This window comes from Zingiber officinale, chromosome 6B (assembly GCF_018446385.1).
Source record: "Zingiber officinale cultivar Zhangliang chromosome 6B, Zo_v1.1, whole genome shotgun sequence".
Classification (NCBI taxonomy): Eukaryota; Viridiplantae; Streptophyta; class Magnoliopsida; order Zingiberales; family Zingiberaceae; genus Zingiber; species Zingiber officinale.
In genome coordinates this window covers 23,512,034-23,530,415 of record NC_055996.1, presented here as the reverse complement: position 1 = coordinate 23,530,415, position 18,382 = coordinate 23,512,034, and the positions used below count along the sequence as shown (strand labels likewise).

The 18,382-nt window shown below is 38.2% G+C and overlaps 1 protein-coding gene across 3 annotated transcripts; it reads right to left on the bottom strand.

Moving 5' to 3' along the window:
- Positions 1-671: 671 nt before the first annotated feature.
- On the bottom strand, positions 672-14,686 carry LOC121992252 (L-galactono-1,4-lactone dehydrogenase 1, mitochondrial-like). Of its 3 annotated transcripts, none has more exons than XM_042546488.1 (8): positions 14,374-14,686; positions 10,191-10,441; positions 9,896-10,078; positions 9,280-9,682; positions 8,888-9,028; positions 2,224-3,545; positions 2,005-2,083; positions 672-1,267 (listed from the first exon to the last, which is right to left on the bottom strand). In XM_042546488.1, exons 1-6 carry the CDS (start codon positions 14,545-14,547, stop codon positions 3,378-3,380), a joined length of 1,320 nt encoding a protein of 439 aa, XP_042402422.1. In that variant the 5' UTR covers positions 14,548-14,686; the 3' UTR covers positions 672-1,267; positions 2,005-2,083; positions 2,224-3,377. The 3 variants fall into 3 exon arrangements, with proteins under 3 accessions (XP_042402422.1, XP_042402423.1, XP_042402424.1); XM_042546489.1 differs by having other exon boundaries at positions 674-1,267; positions 2,608-3,545; XM_042546490.1 differs by having other exon boundaries at positions 680-1,267; positions 3,373-3,545.
- Positions 14,687-18,382: the final 3,696 nt, after the last annotated feature.

Genomic DNA, 18,382 nt, shown 5'->3' with positions numbered 1-18,382 from the left:
TATCACTGACGATTACTTCAGGGATGCCATCAACTCGGAACTCATCTTCTGCTCTGCCATTATTTGTGCAGTTCAGGCACACCCTACTTGCGTATCTCAGACTGTCAAATTCTCTTAACCACGTAATACTCTTGTACCACCCTCTTGCAGTCTACCTGTCTCACTCGCTAAGGGATGAGTTCATAAGCAGCTTGGTTTCAGCGTATAATTTTGAATCCACACATTCCTTTGATAGCAACAATCCAGACTTCTTGATGGTTTTGCATTCACAACACAATCATTTTGGACCTTTCTGTAGCTTTTGCAAAAAGAAAAAAAATACTGAAGAGGAAGGTTCCAGGGGGTTTTCAAGGACAAACTTGTGGGATATTGTCCACTGGTATTCAGGGCCAGGTTTTGGACCGTAAGTAGTTTCAGCTGATTCTTTCTCAATATTTTGTTTCTTAAATGAAAGTCAAATTTCTATTTCTGTATGGCAATAATAATTTTGTAAATTTGAGTAACTTCATTTTATCTTCGTCCTCTACCGATGATGCTACATTTTGTAATGCACCAACATCTGCTGTCGCAACGTTAACGCAGCAGCAATTAAATCTGCCGTTAAACATACTAATTAACAAGATGAATTAATTAACAAAATAATATATAACAAAAATGTTTCTCATCATCCAACAATACTCAACACTATTTATCCTAACACAATTACAACACCAACATGATTCAAGATTCAAAAGTAGTTAACGATATAAACTAACAAGCATGTCTAGAAATACAAATATTAAGCTAGTTACATTACAACACCAACACTACTTAATACTAACTTACTAGATGAACTAACAACTCAATCAGGATTACGGCTAAGAGAATCAAGTTAACCATTACTAATATCCAAATAAATTTTGGTACATTTATTATTCCCGGATTATGTCCATGAGAAGCATTGTGCTCTAACTCAATTTTGCCTGATGAACTAGTATCAGCCGTCACCCACTTTTGCCATCCATGTTGCTCACATTTGTAATAGTATCTTCCGGATTATGTCCATAAGAAGCATTGTGCTCTAACTCAATTTTGCCTGATGAACTAGTATCAGCCGTCACCCACTTTTGCCATCCATGTTGCTCACATTTGTAATAGTATCTTCCAGGATTCTTGGTTGATCTAGAAATACACACAAATGTTCTTCGCCCGCAGTCCCTACATGGTACAGGTTCAAATCTTGTATTGTCGATGCTGCTATAACTTGAGGATGCCATAGAATAACAACCTAATAATCAAATTTCCTTCACTTAGATTAAAAATAAATAAATTTAACAAAAAAACTCTCAATAAAGAGAAGAAATATTGTCATTAACATCAATTTTAAATGCAATGCCAGCATGTGAAAACAAAAGAAAGAGTAGTTCATTCTGTTATGTGAATCTGTCAAACTAAAATAGGCTCATGAAGCCAACAGAACTATCATATCGAAAACTAAGACCCAACTTAAATATCCAATTGCGAGGTATTTTATTACTACAATTGTTCACAAGCAAGAAACTGCAAAGTTTTTCAACCTCTCATTCTATATTATTCCCATTGGTTGAATGGCAAATTGGGATAACATCCTTATTAATGATAATACAGTTTAAATCAAAACTGGGCTCATGGTCCTTGACACGAAATTGTAGAGTACTTACATGTTAAAAAATATTTAATCATGGAAACAACATTTCTATTTGCAGGCCAAGGCTTACCTACACTTGTGGATACATTCTAGTCAAAAACTCGAGAGTGATCATTCACTCTCAATATACCCTTTTAATGTCTAATTTAATCATAATATATTAAACAAGGATTTCAGTTCTATATCCTTCAGGTAATTTATCAACTATTCTTATGAGTTTCCAGAGAACATCACAGAAATGATATGGTGCTTGTTAGTGTCAAGCAAACAATAATCAGTTAACCAGAACGCAGTATAAAGTTTTAAATTCTTGACCAAAAATTTCAATATCGCTTTACCTTTTCAATGCCTCATCGGGATGTTACCTCAACAAAAAGACAATGAAGGTCAAGCTCCTTGCCCTTGACAGTTGGCACCCTGTGAAAGAAAACAAATCACAAGATTAGCTACTGGTTATGTTCGATATATAATCTATCAGTAGTATACATAAAGGAAACTATCAAGATGCTTAAGTATACACCCAATAAACGAAGATAATAGATAAATTCATGAGGTACTTTAATCTAGCACCAGATCTCCAGCCTGTCTCGAACGGCTGATTTCACACACCACCACAAAACTGAGTTAGGGCAGGGGAGGAGGGGTCGCGTTAAAGCACAGGAGGAGGAGGATGTTGAGGAGTAGAGTTAGGGCACGGGGAGGAGGGGTCGCGTTAAAGCACAGGAGGAGGAGGATGTTGAGGAGTAGAGTTAGGGGAAGGGAAGGAGGGGTCGCGAAAAAACAGAGGAGGAGGAGGAGGCGTAGAGTTCGCGACAAAACGGAGGAGGAGGAGGAAGAGTAGAGTTAGGGCACGATCGCTGATGGAGGAGAAAAAAGGGAGGAGGAGGAGGAGTAGAGGTAGGGCACAGAGGAGAGGTCGCGAAAAAACGGAGGAGTATTACTCGTTAGGACACGGAGGAGGAGAGGTCGCGAAAAACCGCCGCCGGTGGAGGGAGTCGTGTGCCTTAGGTCTTGACGCGAGGAAGAAACGCAAAAACGGAGGAGGAGGAGGAGTAGAGCCAAGTCTGCGATTTTTAATCTGATTTGGACTTGGCCACATCAGCTGCCACATAAGTCGCGCTGTGAATTCGCTGAGAGAAGTCGCTGTGAGCATCATTACTCATATATATATATATCTCAGCATTCGCATCCCACATACTCAAATACCTTCCTCATGTGCTAATCACTATTCTAAAAATTAGTAACCTTCTATGATTTACCTTCTCCATGTTGGCCTAGGACGAACTGACGAGGACATAGAAGGCGAATGTATTCATCTTTTGCCACGAAGGAGAGTCAGCATGGAGATCGAGTAATATATCAGAACAGTATATATAAAAAATCTTAACTATGATGCCAACTTGGATTACATGAAAAAAAAAATCTGATTTCTTTCTGTATGGGTAAAGACTCAATGGGATAACAATAAACAAGTAGCAGATTGGAAATTATCAATCCAAATATGTTTATTCTGCACAAGCACAGTTTGAATAGGAGTCTCATGCAACACTACGTTTCTAATATTAAACGCGAGAATTCGATTCACCCACTTAAAAAAAAAATTGGGGAATAAAATGGGTGGAATAAACATTATTTATAACCAAAATATTTGCAAAACAATAATGCAAATTGTTGGTAACTAAACGAGAGAAGAGAAGCAAGCTTTCCTGACTCAAGCTGAAACGGAAGTCTCCGTTGAGGGGAAAATCTTCCCCAGAAATGCGTTTGAAAGGATTCTCTTCGGATCTAACTCCCTGCGTGCTTTGTTATACATGTCGACTGGAAAACGCTTCCGCAATCTTGCTTGAAGTTCTGCAAGCTCTTCCTTCTTCTTGGGAACCTGCAGAAAGGGTTCCTCAGTTATTGAAGTTTTCTATAGATGGAACAGAGTTTTCATGTATAAATTACTAAGACCAGAAAAAAGGTCTAGGGCTGAGAGTAGGAGTTCAAACACAAGGATTGTAGTGACACAGTCATCTTTCTCGCTTATATCTATTATATAAGCCATTATACCAAAGCTGACCATAACGATGCCATTGGTTTACAATCATAATGAATGTTGTTAGTGCCATGGTTTGTGATATCACGTTATTCTCATAAATTACTAAAACTTGAAACTACTCGGCACAAGTGCCAATGAGCATCGTGCTATACTAACATTCAACACCATTTGACAATGTAGTTTTTATATCTTTTATTATGCAATACAATGATAAAAATTACATTCCATATCAGAGTTAGGAATATATAGATATGTTCACTTCTTATACTTCTTTTTCATCTCCTTCCTCCATCCAATTGTCCACCAGCACCATAAGTTGGAATACCAATATGATACCAAAACAGAATCATTCTTGTTAAAGCCTAAAACAAACTTCAGGACAATTCGAAATTTCTAACCTTGGCTAGTGCATTACTGTTTTTGTATTTTGTGCCATTTGGACTTTTGATTATTATGATTTTGAACATTTAATCTCCGTGAATGAAGCTTAAACAGTTAAGAAATGCACCGAGGCAATGCTCAACTCTTCTACCACATGCCACATGAACGTGCTCTTAAAGAATAGTATTTCATTATTTGTTAGGACACAAAATTAATGATCTTTTAGACGTACCAAAGACAAGAACAATGTTGCTAATATATTTCTTCAATTTTGAAAAGCTTCTCTACAATTCCCATCTTATTTACTGCTAACAATTAGCAATGTCCTAACTTTCTGAAATTTACACTAGTTTGCTGACCCAATTAAATCCATTGATTAAATCATTAAATCTGGTTGGTTTCATTGATATTGATAAAATCAAATTTAGTCCAATAGCACATAAAATGTCCCCCATTTTTAACTTCGTGATTCTGTTATTCCATTAATCTCTGTAAATTAGCGAGGGAATAAAAAAAATTAAAACTTAGGTTAGTCTCTTCTATAATAATATCTACAACTAAACCCCTTATACATTTGTACACTTACTAGTAGGTCCTTTACAATCACAGTGTAGTTGACTCAAAGCAAACAATAAAATCTCAAATTGCTATATATGTACTCAATTGGACTTCTTAAGAACTTAAGCAGCAAATTTACTAATTAATTACTAGAGCTAACAAAATATATACTCTTGTTAGATTTCACTTTTTCTCAGAAAAATGACAAGCAATTGTGTTTTGTCGTCTCTTATGGAATACTAGGTTGACGAAATATGTAATAACTTCATTGGTTCACAAACTTATATATGGTGAGAGTCATTACCCAATATTATACCTGTCCACTTGATCTAGCCACTCGATTTTGTTTTTTGTTTTCCCTTTATGTTTGCAAATTATCAATTTGCGGAAGAACTCACACCTAACCTACATCAGTCATCATTGTATATTCTAATTTGGAAGTGACATCACTCACAGTAGCGAAGACCTTTGCCTAGGGTCTTTGTTCAACTACAATTGCAACTACAATTGTTGACATACATAGCACACGTCTCACTGTGACATTGTCATTGAAAGTGATCTTGCCCTCTGGATTCAACATAATTATAAAGAATAATTATCAAGATTAATTATAAAAAAGAATTATACTTATTTATGAGTAATGAGATATAAAAAAGAACTGACCTCTTTCATATGATCATCATTCAACTAGCTTCTCCATAATACTAAAATTTACTAAGTTACTGCCAACAGACTAGACTAGCCACAATATTATACTCTGTTTTTTTAATAATCTAGGTGTCCGAGCTTTGCTCGACTAATTGGAGGTAGACAACCTTACCCCCTATTTCACCTACCGGGTAAATCCAGAGCACAACTTATGCACATTCAGAGGCTGACCTCCAAGATATTCATCCCATTTGGGATTTGAAGCCTGGTTCAATTCTTTGTTCCCTTGAGTGCTTTACAACTGCACCATACTCATGAGGGCAAAAAAAATATGAAAAATATTAAATTCTATTATTGAATCTGCATAAGTTGGTTTATAAGAGGGAGAACTATCGTAGATATCATTCATCTAGCAGAGGAATTGCTGAGACAATACTGCAAGGAGCACATATCATTGAAATGCATGATAAAAGTAGATTTGAGGAGAGCATATGACACAATTAGTTGGGAGTTCCTACGTGTTGTTCTACAAAGTGTTAGATTGGATGGAAAATTTGATGATTGGGTGATGGAATGTGTGGCTACACCTACTCAGTTAAGATCAATGAAAGCTTGCATGGTTACATCCAAGGCCAGAGAGATCTATGACAGGGTGACCCTTTATCCCCTATGCTATTTGTCCTATGCCTAAACTACTTTTCTAGATTGGTGAGAGTATGGACAAAGGATTCAGAGTTCAAATATCATTCCAAATGTAAAAGTTTGAGGATTATGCACCTAGCTTTTGCTAAAGACCTGCTAATCATAGTACCGGAACTGGAGGACATACAAACATCCGAAGGGGTACAATGCCTTTTAGATATTTAGGTATTCCTCTAGCTACAACCAAGCTTAAGGTAGTGCATTATGCACCTTTAACATATAAGATTGTCACATATATAAATGCTTGAACAAGTAAATCTTTGTCATATGCAGCTAGAGGAGAGATGATTCGATCTGTTTTGCAAGGTGTGGAATGCTACTAGTTGGCTATATTTCCAGTTCCAACAACGATTATAGACATCGACTATGCAATGTTCTTATGGGATCTAAGAAGGCACTTGTAGCATGGAAGGATATGTGCTCTCCAAAGACGGAAGGGTGGTTGGATTTAAGGAATACTAGGAGTTGGAATCAAGCTCTTATCATGAAGCTTTTATAGAATATACGTGCTAGCTAAGGACTCTTTATGGATACAATGGGTTCATGATATATACCTCAGGGGATAATCAGTGTGAAAATGGAAACATAAAAAGGGGGACTGTCTATTGTTCAAGCAGATAGCCACAATTTGGGACAGGATAATTGGCATGGAGGTGATTTGGAGGTCTTGGATACTGCTGAAGTGAAGTATTCATTCATATTGTGATTAGGAGCAAAGGGCAGACTTCTCACTCGGGACTGTATCACTTTTCAAGAGACAATCGGTCTCTATGAGTTTTGCAACACAAAAATGGAAACTTTGGAGCACTTGTTTTTCTAATGTGAGACCAGCAGATTTGTATGAGAGCGTATTAGAGATTGGATGAGCATCACATGTGGAATGACAACCTTGAGCAGTTCACTAAAGTAGCTGCAGAAAGAAACCCAAGGGACAGCATGACGAAACCAAGAGAAGAACGTGGCATTAGCTTGCACAGTGTATCAACTATAGAGCGTACACAATAAAATGATGTTTGAAGATGTGTATACACCTCCTATCTACATCATATATACAATTAAAGTGCAAATTTACAAGATACTATTTGTATTATATTCTGATGTTCAAATAATGTTTGAACAATAGATAGTAGAAGAGGTCATAAAAGGAACATAACTAATTGATGTAGTGTTGACAAGCCACTGGCTATCTTTAAGGGGTGTTGAATTGTAACAGTATTAGTTACACCTAATAAGATGTGTATGCCATATTAATGAATTTACATTTACTAATAAAAAAAATTTAATAAATTAGATAGATATTATATTTTGAGTAATTAGATTACATCAGAGCAGTATCTTTTCTAAAGTTCCAATGATTTTATGCTTAGTCTATCAACACAATGATTTACTTTTATACGTCAAGCTGTATAATACTTTAATAATTGATTATTTCACTTAAGTCATCCTAATTATCTAATGAATCGTGCTGGTTTAAAGTACTTTAATTAGTTTAAAATGCTTTAAATTGGAAAGAATTTCATATTAAATAGAATAGTTTATAATTTTTAAAATGTATATTTTTATTAATCCCAAATAACCCACCACCTTATGTCAGCTAAAAAGTAAAGAAAGTCTATTATTAAATAATATAGATAAATCGTGTTAGTTTAAAATGCTTTAAATTGGAAAGAATCTCATATTACATAGGATAGTTTATAATTTTTAAAATATATATTTTTGTTAATCCCAAATAACCCACCACCTTATGTCAGCTAAAAATGACATGTTGCATTTTCTTCATTCGTCATGTGGCACACAACCCCATTCTCTCCTTCATTGCTACCTTCATAGAAATGCAAGAGCATCCGCCACCTATGTTGACTTTGCTACATCACATCGTTGGCAAACTACCCCATCAATCTCCTTGATAATTAACATAAAGACAACCATGATTCGCCATTGTGACGAGATTCGACAAGAACCCCAATAGTCTCAACTTCAATGACAACGTCGGCCTGGAGCAAGTCCCTAATGCTGTCAAGGCTTACAAATTCCATGATCCCCTCCACCACTTGTATCTCCTTCTCCACCACAGTGTCCTTTACAACATTGACGCCCTTCTACATGAACTCCTCCCCCTCCATGATTTCCTCTGTCTTTGCCTCTATTTATCCTCTTTCCTAACCCTGAAGAGTGAAATATCTTCTAACTTGACTAAGGAAGAGAGGATACAAAGGAGAGGGTGAGGAGGAGACACTACCTTTTCCTTCTGAGGACTTGCCAGGGAACTGTCAGTGGAGAGGTGGTGGGACTAGCGCGTGATAGTGGGGACACCACTAAGAGGGAAGGCGAGGTAGAGAGTCATGCAACTACTCTGACAATGCTGACGAGGAGATCCAGCCAATGTGCCACCTCAATGACACCTAGCGAATGACAAACTTCATCATTAGTGACAGCAAGCACTACCTCCAAAACTACTCATCTAGTCATCACCATCGATGAGCTCCTCAGAAATCAGAACTGGGCCATCACCACCTAGCATATATATAAAGGAAACAACTTTTGAAGTGATGGGGAAATGCTCGGCCAGAATCCTTAGCAAAGGTATTAGGAACTTAGTTAAATACTTGGCTTTGCAATCCACCACTAAGCTTCTCAACAACTTGATCTCATATTTGACTGTTGACCATAGGCTGGTACCTAAGTTTAGGTCCACTAGCTGAACACAGTTAAGCTCGACTCGACACGCCATACGTACAACCTTAGACATTCCTAGTGAAACATATCTATTAGAGAGGACTCTCACAACAAGAAACTAGCTGCTACTCCAAACAAAAACATAATAATTACCAATATTTCAACAAGCAAGTAGTAGAATAAAAGAATAAAAACATTCAACCACCATTTATTACCTCAATTTTAGCCCAATGTTCATAAGCAGAATATTTATCCCACAAGCTAGTTTGTGTCAAATGTCTGTAACTGAAGAACTCATCAGTTATGTCCTTCCTTTGGCGAGGATCTGTTGTCGGCAGGTACATGATTATGCCAACCTAAGAAAACAGAGAGGACATAACTAGGTGCACACAAAATCAGAGAACTGTAAAACAATAGCAAGAAAACCAAAATAGACCACATAACCACTACCTACTAAAAGAATATGCTTTTGCACTGCCAACTTCAAATGGTTTCCATTTTAGGAAAACAAATATAAGAAAGCAAAGAAAACTATACATGAGGTGGAAATGATATATCATTGAATAACTAAATATTGATGAAATTGGATATGACAATTCTGAATTACCCAAGAAAATATATCTTCATCGCCGGTGGATGATGCTGGGCTCATCAGACTCTTACTGGAAGCAGTCCAACGTTGCTCAATGGGAGCAGGTGCTGGCACCTCTTCCTCTTCTATGAGCTTCTTCAGTTCTTCTATAAAGTCCAAATCCTTCATGCTAGGACTTTTCAGAGTACCAGCTGGGAAACAGGTTTCAGAGACCCATTGCTGTCCACCACAATCAAATCCCAATATTTCATCACTCCAACCTACACGGTATCCTTCAGACTTCCTCCAGTAATCAGCTTCTGCCTGATTGACTTTTATGACATGACCTATATTGAGAGGATCAAGAGCAAGAAGTTTATCCCTCAACTCTGTGAATGATAGTTGATCGATATCTTGTTCAGCAGCAGCATTTCCAGAACTGCAATAATCTATGTATCAAAATAAATATACAAGAATAAAACAGTTCATTGAGAATAAGACCAGGACAAGGAACTCAAGAATTTAGATGAAGGAAACCCACAAAAGTCAGTCTTTCATGAATCACTTGCTTGCTTAAATGATTAGATAGAAAAACTTCTCACAAGTAACAAATGATCAAAGTGAAGAAAAAAAGATCAAGTAATGCATCTACCTGTACTTTTCCAGTGAATCATGGTAGAGAGCATGAATTTGCCTCAACGCTTCATCCTTCCCGTACTTTGGCTTATGCTTTGGGTTTCTCCACTTGGAAAGAGGATTACACTGCACAACAACAACGGCATCTGTATATGGAATCCAAAGATACTTTATATGCTTGTTTTCGGTCAGCCACTTCCTGGATATTAACAACACAGCATTTACTATAGTTTTATTTTTTAAGGACGTAAAGACTAATAGCAAAAGGTAAATGATGCTTTGAAAAGCCCACAACAATCAGATTTCATTACTTGTGATTTTTCCTTATCTCACTGGCATTAGAAACAAATGTGTGTTCTACCAATTCATGTCGTTCCACACACTGAAGGGTGACTTCTGCAACTACACCAAGGCCCCCAAGGCCACAGCGAGCAAGATAGAACAGTTCAGGATCTTTCTCTTTCGAGACTTCTATTGTTCCCTTCGCAGGAGTCACCAGCTTCATGCTGACGACCTGCTCATCAATTGGTGGCAAACGTGCACCAGTACCATGAGCTCCAACCTGGAGATGTGGTAAATAAATGTGAGAGATCTTATAATGATTAAAGAAGAAGAAATAATATAGATATTTGACAGAATATAATATGAAAAATGAAGCTTAAATTTAGGATATAGCACTCAATATGGCAAATAGAGTACATCCGAAACAAGAATGAGTAAACACAAATTCAGTATCATGAGCTCCAACTTGGAGATGAGTCAAATAATTTCTGAGATCTTTAAACAATCAAATAAGAAATAATATATTTTTGTCTGAACTCAAGATAACAAATACAACCAAAACAAGCATGAGTTCATACCATGGTTTGAAATCTCGTACCAAGCCGGACAAAATGGTCGAAATGTTTCATTCCGGTAAATCACCGAAACTCTATACCATTCGGCATCAAGGTTCAAAATCCCAAATCATGTCGTACTTTCAGTCAAAAGAAAGATATTGTTCTAATATCATGCCAACACTCCGATGTATGGTGTTGGTGATAATTAGAGGTTGAACTTTGAAGGAGGAAGAAGATGAAGCAAAAGAAGAAAACATTATCTATGTTGAATTGTATTGAATTTATGTGCTCGACAAAGATAATGTCTCCTTCATATGATTCATCTCCTTCCTTCTTCAACTCTAATTCATTATCGGCGTCATACATCGAAATATCGGCATGATATTGAAATAGTATGTTTTAGTCAAAGATTGAATCTTCAACACAGCTCAAAATTTTGAACCTTGATTCACCCTAATCCAAAGATGGTTCAGATAATTAAAAATCAACTAAATAGGGAATTAGGTTTCACCATTTTCTTATATACCAAGAATAAAAGCATCAATTGTTTCTACCACCTCACACAACTTGGAGCACTAGCCATGCACTTATCCCTTTCCTTCAATTACTCCTTTTCTCCCCTGGTGATCCACACTTTTCTCCTTATTCTTCTCAAATCTGTTCTCTTTTCCCCATTTTTTCTACCACCCCTACATTATCACGACCCAAATGACTCCCTTCCCATGGATGAGATGGGGCTCACCCGATCCAGGTTGCATAACAATATAAATTATTCACATCACTCAACCAAAAGTTGAACATCAATACAGCATATAACAATAAATTAGCAATACAACTGAATGCTCAAATAATCATACACCAAACTTAAAGTGTTTATAGTACACTTTCACAATTGAAAAGCAAGCATAATGCATCAACTAAGTGAGATCAACACAGCTACGACTGTTATATCTCAACAACCCATACACTTATCGGTGATCGATAGTGTGCAGGCTGTTGGACTATAATAGTTGTGCCCATATTAGACGTGCACAGTGTACTTCTCTAATGCTTTAGAGTGGAGGAAGACAACCCACAGGTCCATTAATCTCAAATTTACTTAAAAATAAAGCGTAATTGTAGTTAAAGTGATAATAATACCTCGTTGCAGATGTTTTTTCTTGTTGCTTATCTTTTTCCTGCTAACCATACTGCTTTATAAATATTGTTATATGATCTGACCGGTTAATTCACTAGTTAACGTCTTACTTGTCTTGCCTCAAGCCAAAGGTGAGAACTTTTGGTGTAGAATCAGGACAAGTTAGCATCGCCATAAGACAAGTTGTTGCTGCAGGGATCATAGGAGTTTTGTTCCTCACCAAGAAATCCTTTGTTTTACTTTTTTTTTATATATTTCTTTCTCCATTAGTTGGTATATTTGTTAATCGTTATTTTCAGTTGTCAATGTGTACTTTAACCAAGTTATATCTGGTATATGATTATTTGAATGTTCAATTGTTTTATTATTACTGTTGTTATATGTTTGTACTGGTGTTAAACTTTAGGTTGAATCATGTGAATGCAAATACAGCTTAAGCTGTTATGTATGAGTTGACACATTATAGAGATTATAACGATGGAATTGTCTGACCACATGCATCATCTGAACCATAGAAAGAGAATTCTTTTGGTTGTGATAATTATTATTAAAATTACATACTCAGCAACATGAAGTCATTGTCTGACCGATATCCCATACTATCGGCTTCATAGTTTTGTTCCATGATATAATTTGACTTCAGGCCACGGGTTTCCCGAATGGTCATCTATCTTGTAATTGCTCCTTGCCAAGCTCACTTAACTATAAAGTTCATACAAAGATCAAAAACAATTCCACCAAAAAGCACCTTGTTGTTTAAAGTACATATTTAATCAATTTAAGGCATTTTATATTTGACTTAGACATACTTTCTCTACTTCGATATGTGTTTCACTTTATTCCTGCCCCCAGCGGCCAAGAAGTTCACCAAGAGTCGCAATTGTCGAGCTCTATGCCTTAGCAAGCACTCCCTGCCCTCATTAGACCATCACAGCTAGTCCAACCCACCAGCTTTCACTTGGTTCTCAAGCCACATACCTACTAGAGAGGTTTCACTCTAATACCAACAATATCAAAATGTTGTCCACTTTGGCCAATATCCCTTCTTATCAGCCTCATGATTTTGCCTCATTGATTTCAAAGTGAGGAGCTTCTCTAATGCTCATCCCTCCTAGAATTGCTCCACACTATGCATACTTATCTCTGTAGTATTTATGAGAACTACATGAATTCCACCAAAACAAATCGTATATTTGTTCAAAGTACATAATCCATTTCGTTCCTACCTCCCATGGAAGTTTGTCAAGAGTTATGTCTTGCCAAGATTTTTGCCCTGGCAATTACTTCCCACCTCCTTCAACCTCGTTACAACTTTCTTCCTCCTCTTCTCTTCTTCTTCTTCTTCTATTGACTACTAGCCCATTGTTCTCTTAGACCTTCCAACTTGTTACTTCTTCTTCTTCCATGAACTTTTATTCTCTTCCCATATATCTGCCTCCTTCTAATCAATCAATAACTCTTCTATCTTCTTCTTCCAATAGTGGAATCCTCATTTTCTCATCTTCTCTTCTCTTTTTCTAAATTGCTTCTCCCTCTTGCTACAACAACCTGAACTCATTAGGGTTAGTAGAGAGACACTTAACGGCTAAGCCTTCTTAAATTGGCAATTCAACTAGTTAGTTTTTTTCACTATTGGGGAATTAATAACCTGCTCAAGGACTTAGTTGATTATTAGGTGTAGTTTAGTACTTTAGTTTGTTTCAGTTTCCATAACTTAGCACCATATGTGTGTGTGTGTGTATAGGCATCTGTGTATTGAACAAAGTGGTCAATGGTGCAATGTATTCTTCCTCTTCCCTCCAATTATCAACCCTCTTCACCACTCTCCTTGCATTGAATCTGCTCCACTTAGGATCAAATCAGTACACTTTTTGGAAGATTGTTTTGAAATTTTATATAATTGTGCAGAGACGATAATATGTTGATTTAGAATGAAACATGTGATCACTTGTAAATTATTGTCATTGTTGGTATTTGAAAAAAGAAGAAGAAGAAGAAGAAGAAGAAGATGGGCTGAATGTGACAATCCGCATTTGAGCTTTGAAGAGTCATACACATCGACATATTATAAGGACACCAATCTAGCTTCATAAGTTTCCTAAACCACCACAAGCATCAGCAGTCTTAGTCATTTAGATAAAGTTTTGAAAGTTAAGTGAATGTTGGGATAGAAACAAAATTTAAATCCCACACTGAAACCTACGTCAGTCCCTCCTACTATGCAACACTTTCTTATATCACTCAAACTATGAGACATGTGGGAATCTCTATGTCAATCCCATCTTGCTACACGAATAAGGTTCAAGGAATTCCATTCAGAGAATGGTTCGGTAGGATAGTAAAGATCATTGATCAGTATATGGCAAACGTAAAGCAGTTATTATGATCAGGGAGGAAGCCTTTTCTGTCATGGACTAAGAAATAGTAAACTCAAGTGGAAAGAGACGCTCCAATGCGTGAGAAAAGGTTCTCAATTTTCCTTTAATAAAAATAAAAGGAACCAAAAAATGGACCAACCTGTATGATTCCCCCAATCTGCTGCTCTCTTATGGAGGCGAAATTCTGCAGCGTGAGGCCATGCTCCTTGAGAGCATCCACGAGCTGCGACACCCTGATCCCGGCCTGCACCCTCACCCGCTTCGCCTTTTGGTCCACCTCGAGCACCTTGTCCATCAGCGCCAAGTTGACCATACCGGACTTGGCAAGCCCGATCCCGTTAGGCGAAAGGCCGGAGCCAACAGGACGTATTCTATGCCGTTTCTCGTGGGCATCCCGAACGACGTTCTCGAGGTCGGCGAGAGTCTCGGGCTGGTGGAAGTTGCGAGTGTGGACCTCGTGGGTGCCGCTCCAGTTGGAGACGGTGTGGAGGTCCTCCGGGAGCGGCGCATAGCGAAAGAACTGCGCCTTTTTGTGCTTGGCGTCTTCCGGGAGGGGGAAAGAGTAGTACGTGGCGACGCCGCAGCCGAGGAGAAGGACGAAGTAACCGGCGTACTTGCGGAATTCAGCATCGGAGATGGAGGAAGAGGAGAAAGGGGGGGAGGGGGAGGAGGAGGAGGAGGAGGAGAGGATGGAGTAAGGGTTTCTGATGGGGTTTAGGGTTAGGGTGGCACGGGGGAGGAAGGGAGGAGAAAAGGAGAGCAGATCTTGTCGGCAAATTGCGGACCAGGAGATGATCCACTACATAAGGACCATTGATTTGGATGGATCCCATCTTTAAGTAGGTGGGGTCCATCTAAATCAAGGGTCTTGATCAATGGACCATCCTTTGGTCCGCAATTTGCAGACCAGAGGATCCCGAAGGCGAGCAGAGCGCCGCAACATGGTAGCTTTTCTGTCGCTTCGCCCTCACGGTATCTTTGCGCTATGCGGCCGCGCCAGACACATGGTGGCAATAAATCCATAAAATCTTTTTAATTATCTTATTACGGTTTCGTAAAATTAATAATAAATTCGGATGCTCCATCTTATCACTGTATCATAGTCCCAACTCCCTACCGTCAATTCATTGAAGAGGCGAAGAGAGTCCTCTCGAGATGATCTAATGACTAACGTATAAGGTGTTATTATTATGAAGTCTGGGGTTTAAATCTTAGCAAAGTCGAGATAAAATACCTCCCTTATGTGCTAGTCACTATTCCAAAGACTAGTAGCCCGACTAGTAGCCATCCGTGATTTACCTCCTTCGTGTTGGCCCTGGGACGAATTAGCGGGGGCGCTGGGGACGAGCGTATTCACCTTTTACCACCATTGAAGAGGCAAAGAGAGATCAAGGACAGCTATTAACTTTTAAAATAATAACTAGTATATAAAGAGTAGCTGGAATCTTCTGGACCGTAACTCCTGTTCTACTTTTGGATCAGGAGTTATTGATAGATGGGATTTTTCACCTATGAATGAAGTGGTTCATCCTCTAAATCGTAAAGTACTTTACGGTCCAGAGGATCCAGCCTCCAAAAAAAAAATATTTATCTTAGTTTTATCGAGATTTAAATCTCAAATCTCATGATGATAATATCTCATGTACTAATCACCAGAACGTCCTGAGAAAATTCCTAATTTACTGATCATACCAATTAAATTAGATGTAACCATTGATAGATTGGCCTCAAATGTACAACTCATGATTTTATCCTCCGCGTGATTTCCTTGTTTGTATGATTTTATTTTGTTTTTGTTTTTATTTTAAAGTGATGGATATATTACTAAGGTACCCTTCATCAGTCTGGATCAAATCCTTTCAAGTCAACTTAAGAAATTTACTTCAAAATAATGTTTACTTAGAAATACAGCACATGAGCCCTCGCTAAGCTCGAGCGGGGCTTACATTCAACTATTGTTTCTAACACTTTTCTCTGACATCCCTTAGATAATAGGGACTCATTTAGAGCTTTTTAATCACGTGAAAAAAAAAATCCACCCCCACTGGGGCCCAAATTATTCGTCTCTCATCGGGTTGGATCTTCCATAATGACTAAGTTCCCCACTTAAAACGATCAAGGGATCATCCTTGTATGCCTAACATATACAATGTTGATGCTTTTCCATTTTGAGAAAGGTTGTTGCTCCCTTATGCTCTACCGGAACAAGGTTCCAAGTTCTCTACACAGGACCAGAGCGGTTTCAACTCTTATTTAATTTGGTAGGGAGGATTACCTTATCTTTATACACCATGTTGAACGGAGTCTCGCTAGTAGTCGTACAAGGTGTCATTCGAAAGGACCAAGACATGTTAGGTAACTTCTCTACCTAAGTCCCTCGACATGCTCTAGTTTTATTTTCAACTCGTTCCCTATTAGTAACTTTCATCTGCCTGTTGCTCTAAGGTTTAACTACATAGGTGCATACTTATTGAATTAGTAACTCTTAACATCATACTTGTATCCTCCTACCCTAGAACCATCACCAGTTAGTGGTAATCAGCTGTCACAGGATTCCTAATCAATATACTATATTCTGCCACTAAAACTTCATTGCTACCTCCTTTGTGATTCCTACAAGAGGCTCGACTTTCATCTATTTGAAAAAATAGCTAATAACAACGATCAAAAACTTCTTTTAGGATCGTTACTCTATGTTCCACCCAATTTGGGAAGACCTTACAATGTTTACGCCCTACTAGTAGGGCAGGCAAGTCGCGACCACCGCCTTCATACAGTAGGGCAAGTCTGCCAAGGGTGATGCCTTTGGCATGTTTGACAAATCTTTACCATTTGGTGTGTATTTGCTCCATGGTTAGCCATAAGTTGCCTACTAATAGAGTCTTTCGAGTGAGGACTCTTCCTCCCAAGTGACCACTACAACACTTTTCATGTATCTTCTGAAGTACGTAACCCTCCTCCTTCTGCCCTAAAAACTATAGAAGAGGTCTAATGAAGGAATTCTTATTTAGGGCTTCTACCACTTTTATGAAGCGAGTTGTCCTATGCCATAATTGTTGAGCTCGAATGGAGTTGGTAGGGAGTCTACCCTCTTGGAAGTATGCCGAGAAATTTATTCTCCAATCTATCTACGCTTCCTCTTAGGGTCATTTTGTCTGAGGGAGCAACTTAATATGGGCAATAACCTCTCTAGCATTCTATGTAAGTATTCTATGGTAGTTTTGATGTGGTCAACTAAGTTAAGTTAGGTCATGTGTATTTGATCATTGTGTCTAAGTGTGTAGAAGCGTAGAAACACAAGAAGTCGAGTGGAAGACATAGCTAGCGAGAAGGATGGCATGGACAAGGAGCCGATGAACTCGTGCATCCGAGAGACGAGGTGCTGCGGAAGAGTACACCGATAGGTGAGAAGGACGTGCACGGTGTTTGAGGAACGAGAAGCCAGGAAGGAAACCTACTCGAGGAGAAGGTCGGTTCAGTTTGGGTGAGCTTCACTCCGAATAACCAGATCATCAGCCATGCGAAGAAGACCAGCCTGATCTACCTTGTGGAAGGCGCCTTCACTAGCCGTTATCCGAGGATAAAATTTTATCCTTGGCGGATAAAATCTATCTGATAGAAGGTGTCTTGGACCACTTTGAAGACACCTTCAAGCTGTGGATAATATTTTCCAAGGGCTATAAAAAAACCCTTGGAGTTAGGAAATATTTAACAACTATTGTATTCATTTCCTAGCACATTTATGAGCGTTCAACGAGTGTAAGAGACTTCTCTGCCTTCAATGAAGGAGACTTCATAGTGTTTTCATTTGTCTTGGATTAACAACCACTTAGGTTGTAACCAAGTAATTCTTTCGTCTCTTTTATTTTTAGTTGTTAAATTAATTTATTATAATTGTGCTACTAATCTATGTTGAAAGATCGAGAAAGGAATATTTTTATTTTACAAGTAATTCACCCCCCCTTCTTGTCGGCCTACCTATGCCGACATTCTAGTCTCCCAAGGAGTTGACCATCCTGGTCAATTCATCCACACTACAGTCCTCTTGGCACCTACTTCATAACTACCTCTAGGAAGTGTTCCTTAGCTCGCTCATACACTTCTAAATGCCTTTGGAGCTTCTCATCCTTGATATCAAATGCTTCCTT